This window comes from Arvicanthis niloticus, chromosome 16, assembly GCF_011762505.2.
Source record: "Arvicanthis niloticus isolate mArvNil1 chromosome 16, mArvNil1.pat.X, whole genome shotgun sequence".
NCBI classification, from domain to species: Eukaryota; Metazoa; Chordata; class Mammalia; order Rodentia; family Muridae; genus Arvicanthis; species Arvicanthis niloticus.
Genome location: NC_047673.1, coordinates 7,648,471 through 7,664,680, shown reverse-complemented (window position 1 = coordinate 7,664,680; position 16,210 = coordinate 7,648,471). Strand labels below are relative to the sequence as shown.

Here is a 16,210-nt window from a genome sequence, read left to right as displayed (position 1 = left end):
GCGGGAGCGGGAGCGAGGGTGGGGGAGGGGCGGTGGCGCTGGGGACTGAGGCGACCGTTGCTGCGAGACAGTGGGAAAGGGATCTCAAGGGAGGAGGTGGGGTATGGGCGGGGACTCAAGGGGAGGGGGCAAGAGCGGGGTCCTAGGGAGGAGGTGGGGCAAGGGCGGGGTAGGGGCGGGCCCGGAAGAAGGGAGGTGCATGCATCTCCAGCTTAGCTCTCTCCTGTGGTTTTCTGAGCCCAGCCCAGCCAGTATTAAGATGCACCTGTACCCTAACTCCCCATACCTCGAGATCTGCCCTGGGGTCCTCACCAGGCTTCTCAGCAGGACTGTAGGGAAGTTGTGTCCACTCCGAAGTCCCAGGTGACCAGACTGGGCTAGCCTGCTCTCCCAAGACCCTTTTCTGCTGCTTCCAGGCGGAAGAACTGACGCAGGTGGGAACCCTTTGGCTTTAGACAAGTTCCGTAAGCCTTTCTGGCCTCTGTTCCTAGCTGACCTGAGGGTGGAAGAGCGAGCTCCACTCGTCCACTCACGTTGATCGCTTGAGGTTCTGTTCTGAGTAACCACCTGTAGGGAACTCTAAACGCCACTGCAAACGGTGGATTGCCAGGATTCACCTAAACACAGGGGCTCTCAGGACCCCACCCCACCCCCAGAGACTCATATGTCAAGCCCCCTATTCGCTGGTCCCAAGGCAAGAGGGGTCAGTCTTCCCGTCTCCCAGTACCTCTGCTTTCTGCCCCGGAGAGACAAACTCCGGTCTCTCAGAAAACACAAAGACACACTGTTTAAACCTGCATCGCCGGGGCTCGCGGGCAAGCCGGCAAGCGTTCATTCACCGTAGTAAGTCTGCTGCCAGATGCAAACATTTAGAATGGGAAGTGGGGGTACAAATGGCTTGACTGGGTGGGTGGAAGAGGAGAGTCTTTGTGGAAAAGCCCCCCTCCCCCAAAGAGGGAAGCAAACCAAACAGGTGTGGGAATTGTAGCCATGGCTGGACCCACTTGAGGGGTGACAATGGATGAGCTGAGCTGGGTAGACAAGATGGACTCACATCTGGGATTGGGGTGACCGCACTAAAGAACCCTCGTCTTGGGCCAGCCTCAGCACTCTGTTCCCCTCCAGGACTGGGCACTTACCCTGCCCAGTCCTCAATGCAGGAGCTTAAGGGACAGGCAGAGAAAGGATGGGGGAACAGAAAGAAGCCATCAGATGACCAGGAAGGGAGGCTGGGCTGGGGAGAAGAGACCACTTGGGAAGGACTGGAAAGAGAGAAAGAGAGCCCTTGGAATCTTTTCCTTGACTTTTCTTTCTTTAGTATATTTAGATCCTCTTAAAGAGCTTCCTTTTTTTTTTTTTTTTTTGGTTTTTCAGGACAGGGTTTCTCTGTGTAACCCTGGCTGTCCTGGAACTCACTCTGTAGACCAGGCTGGCCTTGAACTCAGAAATCCACCTGCCTCTGCCTCCCAAGTGCTGGGATTAAAGGCACCACTGCCCGGCAAAGATTTTCCTTTAAAATGCTTTATGTGTATAGATGCTTTGCCTGCATGTCTGTCTGGGGACTTTGAGTGCCCAGTGTCCAGGGAAGGCAGGGGAACATGTAAGAGCCTGTGGAGTTGGGAGCTACAGATGGTTGTGAACTGCCACATATGTACTTGAATATGAACCTGGGTTCTCTAGCAGAGCAAGCAGTGTTCTCCAGTTAGCTAGGGAGAAGGAGATGTTTTCCTGTACTGACTGACAGAAGCTACTGAGAGGCAGACCTGGGGTTACCTTCCTGAAGGTTTCCATACCCCAAAAGGTCAGACTGTGCCTTCAGGAAGCTTTAAAAAAAAATTAAAAAACAAAACTGGCTTTGTGTGTGTTTGTGTGTGCATGCATGTGCACTTATGCATGTGTGTGTGTGCATGTGTACACTTATGCACATGCGTGTGTGTGCGTGCCTCCACATTCGAGTCCTAAGACACACATGTGGAGGCCAGGGGACAACTTGTGGGATCTGTTCTCTTTACACTGTATAGGTCCTGGGAATTTAAGTCGGGCCATCAGGCTTGATAGATAGTGCTCTTACCCCTGAGCCATGTAGCAACCTCTGCATATGGTTCTTTAACTTTTAAAAGGCTAAGTTCCTGTTTCCCATGATGGCATCAAAGACCCCTTCTACATAGCTGTATGAAATGCCATTTAATAGAACAACTAAAGTTCGTAAAAGTGCAAAAGGAACGGTCCCCATGGATATAGAGTTTTGGGAGGACGCACAAACAACTATCATTACCAGTGCAGAAACAGAAGTGGCCAATGCCACATCCATGACCCTACACAGGTGGCACTGCACAAGTCATGGCCTCTCATTCGAGGACTAAAGTCCTTATATTATAAAATGTATCTCCATCATCATGTAAACACCCCTTGACAATCAGAAAACTGTGTCTCAAGTGCCTAAAATGTGAGCGGCACAGCCCTGGCCAGGCTCTCTGGCAACAAGGGAAGCCAGAGCACACACGGAGCTCTTTGGAGAGCTCTCGGAAGGCTGAGAACAAGCTTTCTGCCATTCAGAAAAGGGCTGGGTTGAGTCTCAAGTGAGGCAGTGTAAGGGAGTTGGTGCAGCCAAGAACAAAGCCCATCGGTCCCTTCACACAACCCAGCAGCTCCCTGCTGGTGTCAGGCTTGTTAGCAGGGTAGGTCTTTTGTGCTTGTGGGCCTTAAGAGCCCCAAGGAGCCCCAGCAAGATACAGGAAATTAGCATCACAAAGGAAGGGGAAGCAGGAAGCTCAGGAGATCAAGTCAGTTCAGGGAATCCTTGCCGAAGTGAAGAGTGTGTGCGTGTGTGTGTGTGTGTGTGTGTGTGTGTGTGTGTGTGTGTGTGTGTGTGTGTGTTGGCGTGTTCGTGCGCACACAGGGGAAAAAGAGGAGGGGGAAACAGAGATAGAGACAGACACAGAGAGGGGGAGAGAGGGAGGACAGACAGACAGACATAGACCCATTCACAATAAGCAAGCTTGCTTAACGTTGCAGACAATAGCCAGTGGAAAGGGTCAGCTTGTAGTCTGATGGTTCTCTGAGTGAGCAAAGGAAGTCCCAGGAGGTTTGCCATAGCATTCACTGACCAGACCCCTTGTTTTTCCCAGGGATGCCCCTGCCTAAAGGGCTGTGGGACCACCTGTAGTTCACCGGGCACACCTTTAAGGTGTGAAGCCATCCTTAGTTTAGATCCAACACAATAGGACCTGGAAGGGGCCTGGAGGGACACAGGCCAAGGATGATGCCAGGTGAGGAAAGGCAGGAGATGAGAATGGAGTTCCCAAGCAGGAGTAGGGGAGACACAGGGGCTGAACACTATGACCTTGGATTTCTGTCCTCCCGAGCTGTGAGGGTAGATTCTTCCACAATGCTGAGCAGCCTTGGAACCCAGTGAACAGGCAAGTACCTGGTGTCATGTGACCACTTCACACATGCTCCCCTGTGATCGATTCCTGAGGGTGTTCTGTGCCACATACAAGGTAAGTCAGTTGTGAGAGGGGGGAATAGAATTACTTCTTAGCCAAGGTCTGTATGAAAGAGAATGGATAACCCAAAGTGGGTCCCAGAGTTTGAAACATGCCAAGACCTCCAAAAGAACCTTCATCCAGGCTGGATCAGGGGTCAGAGACTCCCCAATGGACACATAAAAAGGACACCTGGCCTTGGTCCATTGGAGTTCCTATCTACTACCAGCCACTGTGCATTTGTTTGTTGACTTATTCACCACTGGAATCTAGGGGGAGAGCCAGTTTGGTGTCAGATATTCTGCTATGTGGAGAGGAAGCCAAGGCCCCAGTGATCAGGAGAGCTGGGCAGAACAGAGGCAGGACACAGGCCCAGGCAACTACATGGGGGGGGGGTCTGTATTGGTTACCCTGATACCTGCTGTCTTAGGATTTTACTGCTGGGAACAGACACCACGCCCAAGGCAACATTATAAGGATGATATTTAATTGGGACTGGCTTACAGTTCACAGGTTCAGTCCAGTATCATCAAGGCAGGAACATGGGAGCATCCAGGCAGGCCTGGTGCAGGAGGAGCTGAGAGTTCTACATTTTCATCTGAAGGCTGCTAATGAAAGACTTTCAGGCAGCTAGGACTAGGGTATTAAAGCCCATACCACAGTGACACACCTACTCCAACAAGGCCACACCTCTAAATACTGCTACTCCCTGGGCCAAGCATATACAAACCCTAACACTTGCTTAGAACCCATGTCTGCAGAGAAGGTTGAGGGCAGCGCAGAGAGCTTCTTAGTTACAAGACTTCTAGTGGCTGGAACCCCCAGAGGGACTTGCTGGGTACATCCCTGACTTGCTTTCAAGGCAGGGAATCAATGTTAGTCTCATTCAAGGCAGGGCAGTGAGTGCATATTTCGATTTTGGGCACTCTGGTCCACAAACACACAGCTATGGCCAAGCTACTACAGAGAGTCCCAAAGTTCAGGATTATGAACTGCATGTAACGGGAACCATTTAGATGGCCAGGAGCCAAGTAAGGACTTGATCATCAGCACATCATACCAAAGCCTGAAGATCACTCTTACAAGACACCACTAAGTGAATAGAGTAGCCTTTCATTTCATGGTCCCTCTCAGCTCTTAGGGGATCTATTCTGAAAGCTCAGGCATGACCTAGGTGCTCAAGAAAGGAGCCCAGCATCCACATGGTCTATTCAGGTGCCAACACATCCAGGACATCCAGCTGCAGAGGGTGGCAGGGTTGGCAGAATAGACTCCTGGGCCTTCTTGAGGCTCCCCACATAGCTGTCTCAACTGGAACAGCACGAGCCAGTTAACTGCCTTGTAGTGACACTGGGGTTGGTGAGCCCCAAGTCTGGCAGAAGATGAATGGGAGAGGAGGTGTCCCAGAGGTGGGGTACAAGATTAGAGGACCCAGTGAAGAGGCCTTATGGTACTGGGGAGTTTGATGCTAAATTTCCTGTGTTCTGTGTTTGGCCAGGGCTGTCACAGTGTGGCTTTACATTCAGGCTTCAGATGGCCCTCAAATGCTCAGGTAGAGAAGTGAGGTGTAGTCCCCAGCACATCACTACTCTGCCTCCTGCAGTGACGCTGAGAGATTCTGTTTCCCACAACACCTACACAATGTGACCCCCCTACCTCCCAAAAGACACATGTGCCTGGAGTCTTAACCATGGCTTCTGTTAGCAGAAAGCGTGTGTGCATCTAACACACTACCACACACGTTGGGAAGAAAACAGAATCAGGGGATCAGGATTGCCTACAGAAACCAAGGGCAAATCAGCAGCACTCAAAATAAACCTCATGAGATGTTTGATCCGGTTTAATTCACAATTTAATTTTTCAAAGCAGGTTACTGGGCTCTCAGTTAAACATTAGTGTTGGAGAATGACATGTTTAATGTACTTACTATATTTGATAATTTAAAATAAATCCCAGTACTTATGACAGTGACAGCTACAGATAACCATTCATGTTAAATACATCTTTGATTCTCTCTTATTCATACATTACATAGTAGATGGACATTTTAAGTGGTAATGCAGACACACATGATTCTAAGTCAGACAATATATGCATATTAAAATTCTTTATCTCTTGATAAGGTAAAAAATAAAGCTATATAAATTGATAGACATTTCTCTGCAAAATTAGAATCACACTTTCATAATACTTTCAACATACATGTCTTCATTAAAGCTTTGTCCAGACATAGCATCGGAACCACGCCCCTTTCCATTCACCTGTCTTCTAGGTTTTAAAACAAAAAGATTGCATTCACCAAGTGACGTTTTCCTGGTTTTAGTCATGGATGGGTAACTTCCAAAAGAAAAGCAGAATGCAAGGTCCTGCTGTTCTCTGGCATGGCTAATAAGCTACATTAAGATGAAATAAATGAATGGGCGAGTCCAGTACCAGTGCAGATACACCTTGAACTTAGGGGTTCAGAGACCCAGGCTGGAGCTTCCTCCAGAACACTAGACACCTGGGTGAGGCTCAGCAACGTGGGTGACCGTGACAGCACACTCAGGACGGTGGGTGAGTGTGATGGCACACTCAGGACATTCAGCAGCTGATCCTGGGAAGTGTGCTCAGTATGAACACTCAGAAATGACCCTGTTCCAGCTTTGGCTGCGCCATCCCCCTGGGTGGGGCCTTTGGTCTGCTTGTACTCGGGAATGGATTGCTGGGATTTAGGAACAGAATGTTTTCCTAGCTAGTGTGTGGCAGGGGTCGGGCACCTCTACTCAGGATGGCATGCAGCTCTGGTTAGCCTGGATCCTGCTTGCAGGACTGAGGGAGCAAGGGAAGGTCCTGACTGAGAGGGACACTTCCCTGGGAGGGGAGACCTCAGTCCAGCATAGCACTCACTCACACAGTGTCCATGTGAGCACAGCCCAAGCGTGTGTGTGTGTGTGTGTGTGTGTGTGTGTGTGTGTGTGTGTGTAAGGAGCCTGATGTTCTAGAGGGCAACATCTCTGCACAGGGCTGTCAGAAAGCAGGCTGGTACATGGTCTTGAAGAAGAATGCACATGTGTACATGTTTATACATGCTTATACATGGCATGAATGTGTGGAGCAGAAAGTCAGAGAACACATATGCAGCCAGGGCTCCTGGAACATATGTGAGGTGAACTACTTGCAGGGGGTGGAGCCATGAATTCGGGCCAATGTAGTAAGCCACAGATGTTCACTTATGCAACTGAATTAAGAAAAAAAGATGCTTAATTTGAGTTGAAGTTCCTTGCTTTAAGGAAAGTAAACAGCAGCCACCGTGAGGTGAGGTGGACAACCTTCTGCACTCGTGTTTGCTTTCTGTCTCTGCATTTCACTTGGGCCCTTGTCTACTTCAAATTCTCAGGCAACTTCATTTGGTAATTTCCTAAGCACAATTTTAAAGGACACTGGAGTGTGCATTCAGTCTGGGATGTTCCTACATCAACTGCATCTATTGGGGGTGGTAGTGCAGGAGAGTGCTCACACGCCCAGAGAGGGTCACAGAATGAGCCTGCAGGAAGAATATTGTTTAAGTGTTTAAGGCTGAAGGATGGAAATAAAAAACAAAAACAAAATAGAAACCATGAAGTGACAAAGGACTGTGACAAAGCAAGCAGAGGAAATGGTTTGCCCTCAGCTGGTCAGTCTCTGGAAACACCAAGAAAGAGAGAGGCACAAAGGAGAATCAGAGAGGTCACTGCCGGACACTGAAACACTCAGCTGAAATGCTCACCAGCATTTAGAGTGGCCAAAATTCTTAAACTTAAAAAGTGAAAGCTTTAAAAACATATTTAAAAATCAGAAGGTGCATCAACAAATGAATAAGGTATAGAAACAGCTATGAAAATACTTTAGTGCAAAGGTAATTTTAAGATCCCTAAAAAAATACATTACAAATAATCTGTTAACTAAACACAGAGAGAATCTGCCCCTCCCCACAGGTATTATATTTGTACCCATCTGGGTTCTTAGAAGGGGCTGTAAAAATGCACAAACTACTATCTAAGGGCCAGTGTGGCCTGGGGCTCCAATCCTCTGACATGGCGACACAGGTGGGTGAATGGGCATGAGGGTGGGTGGAGGCAGACAGCCCTCAGCAGAGCTGGACATCCTCTGTCTGTCTGAAGCTCAAGGCCACCCCCTCCCCTTCTTTGGTGTGGTGTTTATGCTCACCCCCCCCCCCAACAGCTCTTCCTGTTGGCTGGCCCCAAGTCAAGCACACGGTTTATAGGGGAACCTTGTGTAATCATGTTGTAAAATTTGTGCTTCCCAGGATACAGGCTCTCAAGTGCCAGAGACCCTCAGCATGGCTCCAGGGCCACCACAGGACTCCAGGGATGGGTACCGCTTTCTCCCAGGCTCTGCCTGGCACTTTCTGACAGGCTGCACCACACTCTTCTGAGTCAGGGCTGTTACAAGTGTTGTCGGGTGCTTTGCTGAGAAGAGAAACGCTGGTGCGGGCAGCAGCAGAGATTCACAGTACAGTGGCCTTCCGATGGCCTGTCCACTCCAAGTGAAGCCCTGGATGGAATCTGTGTGGCCCCAGTGCAAGGCAGGCTGAGCAGCAAACTAGACCGGATGAATCTGCATTAGCCCCAGACAGCTTGGGTATTGGGACTCACCTCTGAGTGAGATAAATACCTGCCTGGGTGCCCCAAACCTCCACCTTTCTCAGCACCCCAGAAACAAATGTTTTCCAGTAAGTTAACTGACATCATTCCAGAATGTGGTGGGTATCACCTCACTCCTGAGAGACTTGGCTAACAGTGTGACTTATTCACATACATAAATGTCATCTTCCACAGGTAGCCGGTGACAGGAAGGGGACGCTGACACCTTCAAAAGCTCTGATGTGTAGGGTCAGTATCTCAGCAAACTGACTCAGACATGATCCAGGAAAATGGCTTTGCGAGGGGACAGCGAGCATGAGCACAGCGAGGCCACAGGTCCAGGAGACACACACCCCTCAGTGTCTGACATGGCCACTTCTCTCATGAGAAGTGTGCATGGTTTACACAGGAAACACGTGGTCAGGAACATCGGGACACAGAATGGGCAGAGCGCATGTGCTGTGCACAAGGCTGCAGACAGCAGCAGGTGGATACACAGGCTGGCAAGGCCGGCTTCACAGCCGTAGTGCCTAAGATGAGGTCTAGCACAAAGTTCTTTTCCACAGCCCGACCAGGCCTAGGAAGATGATGCCGGTCACACACAGTCTGGACTGCAGCGTGCTGTGCCTGAGTGGCCGACTTGTGATCCCACCCTCCCCTTCCTGAAGATGAAGGGTGGAACAGGCGCAGGCACACACAGGTGCCCAAGAACAGAGCTCTCAGAGGCTGGGGCAGAGGGGCTGTCTGTCCATCAAGTGGGTGTCTCCAGGCTGGACCTACAGCACCCATACCTCGCCTTGTGGGGAAGGCCTGGGTGAGGAGGGAGCCCAGATACGCTTCACTCTCCCACCTAGATCACACAACTCTCCCAGAGTGGGAGCTGCATCGGGCAGCCAAGAGTCTGGTGCCCTGAACACCCCAGCTCTGCAAAGAGGCCAGAGGGGTGAATTCTGAAATGCTGTCCCGAAGTTGTATGTTCTGCCAAAAGAACAGAAGGTCCACATTAGTCACAGAACCTCTCTGAGGAGCCCTTAACAACCAATGCACTGAAGCTTTGCCAGCCTCCCTCGGACCACTGTATCACCCTGAGGGGCAGGTAAGTGGGCCCAGCCCATGGGAATTGTGCCCAGAGGCAATGCGCCTTCAGGTCTGGGTACCATCCCGCGTGGTTGACAAGGGGACAACATAGGAGGGCAGGGAGCAAAGTGCTGAACACACTGAGCCTCCTCCCTGTCACTAATGCCACTTATGGTGATCAAAGGCCCCAGACATCCTTGAACTAGGGTTCTAGCACTACCCCAGGAAAAAGACAGGCTTCATCTGTGTGGGCTAGTGTGTCCAGACCCGATGGGACTGGGTCAATATCATGTTGACCACAGCAAGCTCTCACGCCCTCAGTTACTAGACACAAGTGGCTGGCACTACCTCTTAAGAAAGATCACAGCATGCACAAACAGCAGTGGCAGCCGGGGTGGAGGTGGGGGTGGGGGTGGGGAACACAAGGCTGCACAGGGTGGATCCGCTCTCCCGGGTGACAATTCCCTGATTTTATACTGTTTTCAGGTGAGCACCACTAGGTGAGGCTGGATCACAAATACTGTAGGGGCCTCAGAGCCTCAAGGCTGTCCAGACATAGTTGTGCTTAACTAACGGTTTCAGCTAGAGACTACCTGGGCTCACGTCCTGTGCTGTGTGAGATTTTACTTCCAATGCCCAGATACGATTATCCCCAGTGGCTTGTAAGTTGTGTCTGTCACAAGGACAGAAGCCAGCTTGTCAGGCAACACTGGCCACATGTGTTATAATGTTTCCCCTATGTGCTTAGCTCACCCTCAGGTGCTACTTACCTGTGTGTATGTGTGTGCGCATGTGTAAAAGTGCTATAGGTTGTTTTCAGAGCAAATCACTCATTTAAAAAACAGACAACACAGCAAAACTTTGGAGGAAGAACAGTCTGAGAGTCACAGCACACTGGCCCAGCGCCCAGTAGGCAGCCATACCGTTACCTAGCGTTGGGCTAGACACGTCTTGGCTGCGGTAAGAAGTCCTTCAACAGGGGCCTGTCGCTGTTCGAAGTGGCATCGGCCAATGCTTTGAGTCGGGTGCTCTGCTGCAAGGACGAGGAAAGACACTGAGCTGCTGCCTGCAGAGGCCAGTGAGGGAGGCCAGTGCCTGTGCCCTGGCTACTGCAGGCCCAGGCCACTCCTACACTGACCTATGCCAGCCCCACACTCCACCACGGCAGGCCATCCACTCTGCCTGCAGGGTTTGCACGTATCACTCACGATGCCATCAAGGCAGGCAGAGCTGGCTTCAGGGGTGGCCTGTGCACAAAGACCCCTCTAGGGAACAGATGACCCCGAGCAGGTTTATTTGAAGAAGTCTGCACCCAGAGAAGAAGTGGTAAGGTCAAAGGGCACGCTGCAGCACCACAGTAGAGGACCACCAGTTGGAAGTCCTAACAAGCTCCTGCTCCCAACATAGAGGAATTGTGTCCAGAATTGTAAAACTCTGCATACTGTCACAGGGCCCTGTGTGTCGCTTCCTCTGCAGAGGCACTGACATATGAGCAGTGTTTCTGCACAGCCTGCCTGGCAGACAGGACATTCACAGGCCTTGTCCTGAAGGCTGCTGGCTCCTGGCCTGGCGTGGCGCAGCTTTTAGGCATTTCCAGTCCTCATTCACCAGTCCCTCAGCGCCGAGGAATGAGGGAGTTTTCAGAGTTGAAGGAATACAGGCCGGATGGCAGAAGAACAGGTGGAACTGGCCAGTGTCCAGTGAGGAGAAGCCAGAGATGGTGGTGGCGCCCACAAAGGCACAGGGAGGCAGGCAGGTTGCTGCAAGTGTGTGGACGCAGAGACTGTGCGGAGGGAGACACGCACTATGTTATATATACAGCGTGATATATATAACATGCCCAGTGTCCTTCACGCTTGCCCTGTACTAGGAACAGGTTAAAAGCGAACCCCAGGTGTCTGAAGTCAAATCTGCCCCACAGAGGCCTGTGCAATGTTTATTCCTCCAAAGCTTTGCAGACCCATGGTGCTTTGCAGCACAGTCTGTCTGTCTGCTGTGTCTCAAATGCAGTGGCAGGGCCTCTGTAATGTGTGCTCTGCTCTGCTACCCGGGGCTGAGACTCGGGCTACAGGAGACAGGCCCCCAGCGGACCTCACCAGCGGTGGAGTCTGCTTCTGCACTGCTCCAAGAAACTCAGTGTTTAGGAAACATCAACAGGGAACAGGCTTTGCAGCCTGAGTTGGCGTATATAATGTTTTACAAAGTATTTGTGGCATTTTAGTCTTCCTAAAAATTTTCTCCAAAATGTTTCAAGAGTGTAAACAGCAGCTGGAATGATGTAATTTATTCTAACAGATTTTTTATGGCACTAAGTTAGAAACATTTTGGTTATCATTATTTTAAAATGTATCATCTTGCTAAATATGGTGTTTAAGATACATAGGATAGGAGGTAACTTTTTTTTTTCTTTCTTTTTTCTGCTTTGGGTGTTTTTTAGGCATAAGCCCTGGTAAGGCAGGAACCCCATGCAGGTAATCCTGTAAACCTCACTGAAGGAGCACATGAGGGTGTCATATTGGGGTACAGGGAAACTCAGCGAAAACACCACAGCATTACATGCTGCTGCCGTCTTCTGACCGCTTGGCTGAGGAGCAGGTACTGGCTATAGCAGCCACCAAGGGGAAGGACCCTAGGGCGAGGTCCCCCGCTGCCACAGTGGGCGGAGCTCCGTGCTGCCACAGGGCGTTAAAAGCAGCCTATCACAGAGTTTTCTAAAAACAGGTCTTTATTTTGAAAAGTAGAACAGGAATCAGTAAGCAGAGGTCACCGTTAGTGTGACTCCATCTCACAGAGTTCTCAGGGTGGATGTGTGGGAAGAAGTCTCAGTCTGTACCACCATGGCTGTGGAGAACAGCGCCATGCTGAAGTCGCCTTGCTCAAGCTGGATTGACTGTGTATGATCTGTCTGACTGTCAGGTGCTTAGTGGCTAAGCCACCTGTGTCAAATAATGCTGAAAGCTCTGCACCCTGTGATGGACACGGGGGGCTGCTGTGAGCTGTTGGAGGAAGACAGAGCCCATCGTTAGTGTACCCCTCGCAGGTGGTGTCCCGTCACCGTGTTACCTGATGAGGTAATGGTGATGACTGACAATACCAGAGTATAGTGGGCGGCCTCACACTAAGTCCTTTCCACCTGGTCCTGTGGCCATCACCCCAACATGCAAGAAGGCAGAGATGGTCACCTGTTGGTCAGAAACTCAGACTACTGGCGGTCTGGGAAAGCATAAAGACGGTGGGCTGCTCAACAGAAAGGCACTTGTTCCTGGCCTGCAGGCCGCAGTCCGGAGCCCAGGCACGCCGAGTGTGTGAACAAGTAGTGGTTATTTAGGCAAAGCAGTGGACGGTAAGGGAGGCAGGAGAGAGAGACAAGAGGTAAGTTGGTTACAGGCAAACATATAGACACAGTAACACCACTGCCCTAGCCGCTGGGTGCTGCCAGGCCAGGCCCCACTGGCCTGCTCCTCCCCACCCAGGCCCACACCTGGCTCTTCCTGGCTCTGTGCCTTCTGCACTGCAGCTGCAGCTGGGGCTAGTCTGTAGCAAAGAGGCTTCCAGTCTCACCACAGCAGTGGGGTTTCTCCACTAATGGAGGGGAGACAAAGTTCATCTCAGCCTTTCCCATCCACCTTGCAAGGCCATTCCAGAGGATTCTTGCAGAGTCCCTACTGTGGAAGCAACCTCTATCACAGCAAATCTCAGGTAGCTGTGGAGAGGTACCCTCGTTAGCTGCAGAGCTGAACTCTGCTCAGATGAATCCGGTCAAACGCCTGAACAGCCATCAGCATCTGGGTATCAGGTCCAATGTGCTTTTGTGACCCTGAGCTGCCTCACTCATCCTCTGCACAGTGCTGTTGTGAGCATGTGTCCCTGAGTTCCCACACACCCCATGTGTAGGCAGTGCTCATTCTGTCCTTATATATGGCGTGCTGTCATGGTCACAGTGTCTCTGCATAGGCATCCTAATGAGCACATATGTCCAGTGTCCCTGGTATTGGGAACACCATGTCCACTGTAACCCTGGGTACACACAAGCCTTCACAACCATGTGTGTCTACTGTGTCTGTCAGGAGAGTACATGTCAGCCTTAGAGCTGCACTGCTGAAAAGCAGAGGCTTCAGTGTGTGGAAGACAGTGATGGACAACTTGCCAGTTCCCCACGGGCTGGGCTGCTGGCTAGGGGCAATGAATGCCATTCCCATGGAAACCAGGACAGCTAAGCACTGATAGCTCTGTGTGTGGGGGATCAGTGGCAAGTGGACTTCCATGTTGTGAAGTGAGGGTCCCCAAGCTCTACAGCTAGTCCTGCCTGCCGTCATTTGTTGAGAAGCACTGACTTGGGACTGTTGATAGCTGAGTGGCCATATCCACTCCCATGACCAGGGGCTCAGGGAAGAGTTGTGACAATAGATGTTATCAACGGTTGCAGGAGGCACAGAGTAAGAAAGAACTAGTGATCTACAGCCCTGAGAGGGAATAAACCTCAGCTTGGGAATTCTGGGAGGCCACAGCAGCCCCCAGGCAGGGACATCTGCTTCCCACCCCAAACATGGCCAGCTGTTCCACGCTAGACTCACGTTCCATACATGGGTGGTAGGTAAGCCAGGTAATAAGGGACCTACACAGTGGCTCCTTACTGGCTGTCGCCCTCAGTCCTTCTGAGGCGGACTCAGTCCTTCTCTCTGCACAGGCCCGTGTTGTTAAGCTGTAGCACCACAAGCTACAGGGAAGTGCTGGAAATAAAGCTCCTGCAGCCCTGTCTCACTCTGTCTCACTCAGAGATTAAGACTCTCACAGGCAAAGTGGAAAATCTGCATCTTCGTGAACTCTTTGGTGACAGCAAGCCACCGAGCCAGTCTCATGCTCTGCCCCCTCCTGCTGAGGACTCAGCTTGCTGGCCAGTTTGCGAGGTGTGAAACGGAGTTCCCCATACCCACCGCTTATTCTTGTAAAGGTAAATTTGAGCCAAATTCAACACCCTTAAAAGTGGCACCACTTAAATCTTTTTCCCCTTCCAGAGTTAGGGAATGAACCCAGTGTCTTGTACATACATGTGTACCCATATCACAGGGCACCAGACCAGACCACAATTCAATGATCAAAGGAACAATTACTTTTTTTGTGGGTTTACAGAAAATAACTTATTTTTTTCTATTTATCTTTCTTCTCATTTCAGATGATTGTTTTAGTCTAAAGAACAAATTAAACATTGTGCATCTTGAATTTTACCAATAGAACACTTAAAACATGTGTTACTGCAGAACTAAAGACTAAGGTGCAGGCTGGTCAGTTCTATGATGCCCAGACTTTTTGAGATCTCTCTTAGTAACTTCCCAGTCAGGAGACAGACAGAGGAAAGTGGCCGGCCTGGCTAGGCAGCCTCCTTACCTGAGTTCTCTCTGTTGCTGTGGGCCACAGCTGCCTGCACAAGACCTTCTTGAGGACATCAGGGAGGAGGCCAACCGTGACAAGTAGTATGATGCCCAACCAGGCAGGCCCACTGGACAGCATGTATATGAACACATAGTACATCCGCTGGTAACTGAGGAACGGCCTGGGTGGACAGGGAGGACACTGGTGAGACCCTGCCTGGCCAGGAGTGATGCCACAGCCCTCCCCAAAGGTGCCACTCTCGGTACAGCCAGGGTCTGACTGTGCCACCGCACGCTTTGAGTCTGCCTCCTATAGTCTTCTAAGCCAGAAAGGGAAGAAGCAACTATAGCCTGTTGCCCAAAGCGGCATGAGGATCCTGGAGCCCCAGTGTCTGTTTGATTTTCACACAGCAGCAGTGTACCTACGGATGTGGATGTGGGTGGAGCACTGGCCAGTAGGCCCAAATGCTTTGAATACATGCCTCCAGAGGAGTCGGAGGAACAGGGAGTGTTTCCTGGTATGTTGACATAGCTTCCCTGGCTCCATGCTCCCCTTCCCACTACTCTCTGGTCTGGGCTCTCAAGTCACAGGGCCTTTGGCCATGGTGTAACTACTCGGCTGAAGAGGACACTATCCTTCAGGAGGTGGGGCTCCCTATGACTTTGGGACGCTGAAGTCCTTTGAGCATGTCACAGCACTATGAGCCATACGATCCTGCCCCACACTATGTTGGAGGGCCGTGGACTGAAAGTGTCCCCAGAGAACACACATGGAAAGCAAACCACACTGGTTGTCCACTAGGAACTAGGAACCACTTGTCTGCTGGAGCTCCAAAAAATGTACCGTGACACCAGGGATGTTCTGGCAGCAGCTCCAGTGCAGGAGGCTGCAAGCTGTGCAGGGGCGGGGGGCACTGAGGCCATGTGGGGTTTAAGGGTTCTTACCAGATAATCCCTCCCCAGAGCAGGGAGAAGACGATGTAGAAGAGCAGTGACCCCCAGATGACAAAGTGGTTTATCCAGGTCCAGTAGTGTGTGTCCAGTGCGAGCTACAAGAGAAGGAGGTGTGAATACCGCTGTCGTCCAAGCGTGGAGAATTAGGACTGGAAACCATGAAAAGTGAGCCAAACTGAAATGTGACGGCACAGTACTGCAAGAGCTCACGAGAGAGTCAGTCATGTGAGGAAACCCATGTTTCCTCAGGAGGAGACAGCTGGGACGTGTGTCTGTGTGCACACACACACACAATCATGAAGTATCACTCATGCTGACATACTGCTGTCTACAGAGGCAGTATAAGAAGTCTCCATACTTTTAAAGACCCAGTGTAACATGTTTGGGGACTTTCATCATGAGGTTCTTCACAAAATCTAACTTGACTTTAAAAAATTGAATTTTGGGGCCTGAAGAGGTGGTTTGGTGATTAAGAGCACTGGCTGCACTGGCTGCACTGGCTGCTCTTCCAGAGGACTTAAGTTCAATTCCTAGCACCCACATGTCAGTTCACAACTATCTGTAACTTTAGTCTCAGGGGATCCAGGGGCACTAGGCACCCATGTGGTATACGAACAAACACCCACACACGTAAAATAAATAGATAAAAATAAAACAGATATTTTAATTTTTTCTTAAATACATTAATTTATGTAAACAG

At 50.6% G+C, this 16,210-nt stretch overlaps 1 protein-coding gene and 1 long non-coding RNA gene across 12 annotated transcripts in view; one reads left to right on the top strand and one right to left on the bottom strand.

Annotated features, from left to right (window-relative positions):
- Window positions 1-5,307: 5,307 nt before the first annotated feature.
- The window catches only part of Atp11a (ATPase phospholipid transporting 11A), a 113,549-nt gene continuing 102,646 nt past the window's right edge, over window positions 5,308-16,210 (bottom strand). For 2 of the 11 annotated variants that reach the window (XM_034520900.2, XM_076913819.1), the window contains 4 exons: window positions 15,502-15,605; window positions 14,573-14,738; window positions 12,370-12,454; window positions 5,308-12,183 (listed from right to left, as the gene is read on the bottom strand). In XM_034520900.2, coding sequence (XP_034376791.1) covers window positions 12,377-12,454; window positions 14,573-14,738; window positions 15,502-15,605 — 348 coding nt within the window. In that variant the 3' untranslated portion in view covers window positions 5,308-12,183; window positions 12,370-12,376. The remainder of the gene's footprint in view (window positions 12,184-12,369; window positions 12,455-14,572; window positions 14,739-15,501; window positions 15,606-16,210) is intronic. The other 9 variants (XM_076913815.1, XM_076913818.1, XM_076913817.1 and 6 more) reach the window with 8 other exon arrangements.
- Window positions 9,074-16,165, top strand: LOC143434641 (uncharacterized). The gene is made up of 2 exons (XR_013104276.1): window positions 9,074-9,206; window positions 14,361-16,165. It is a non-coding gene; the product is annotated as an uncharacterized LOC143434641 (long non-coding RNA).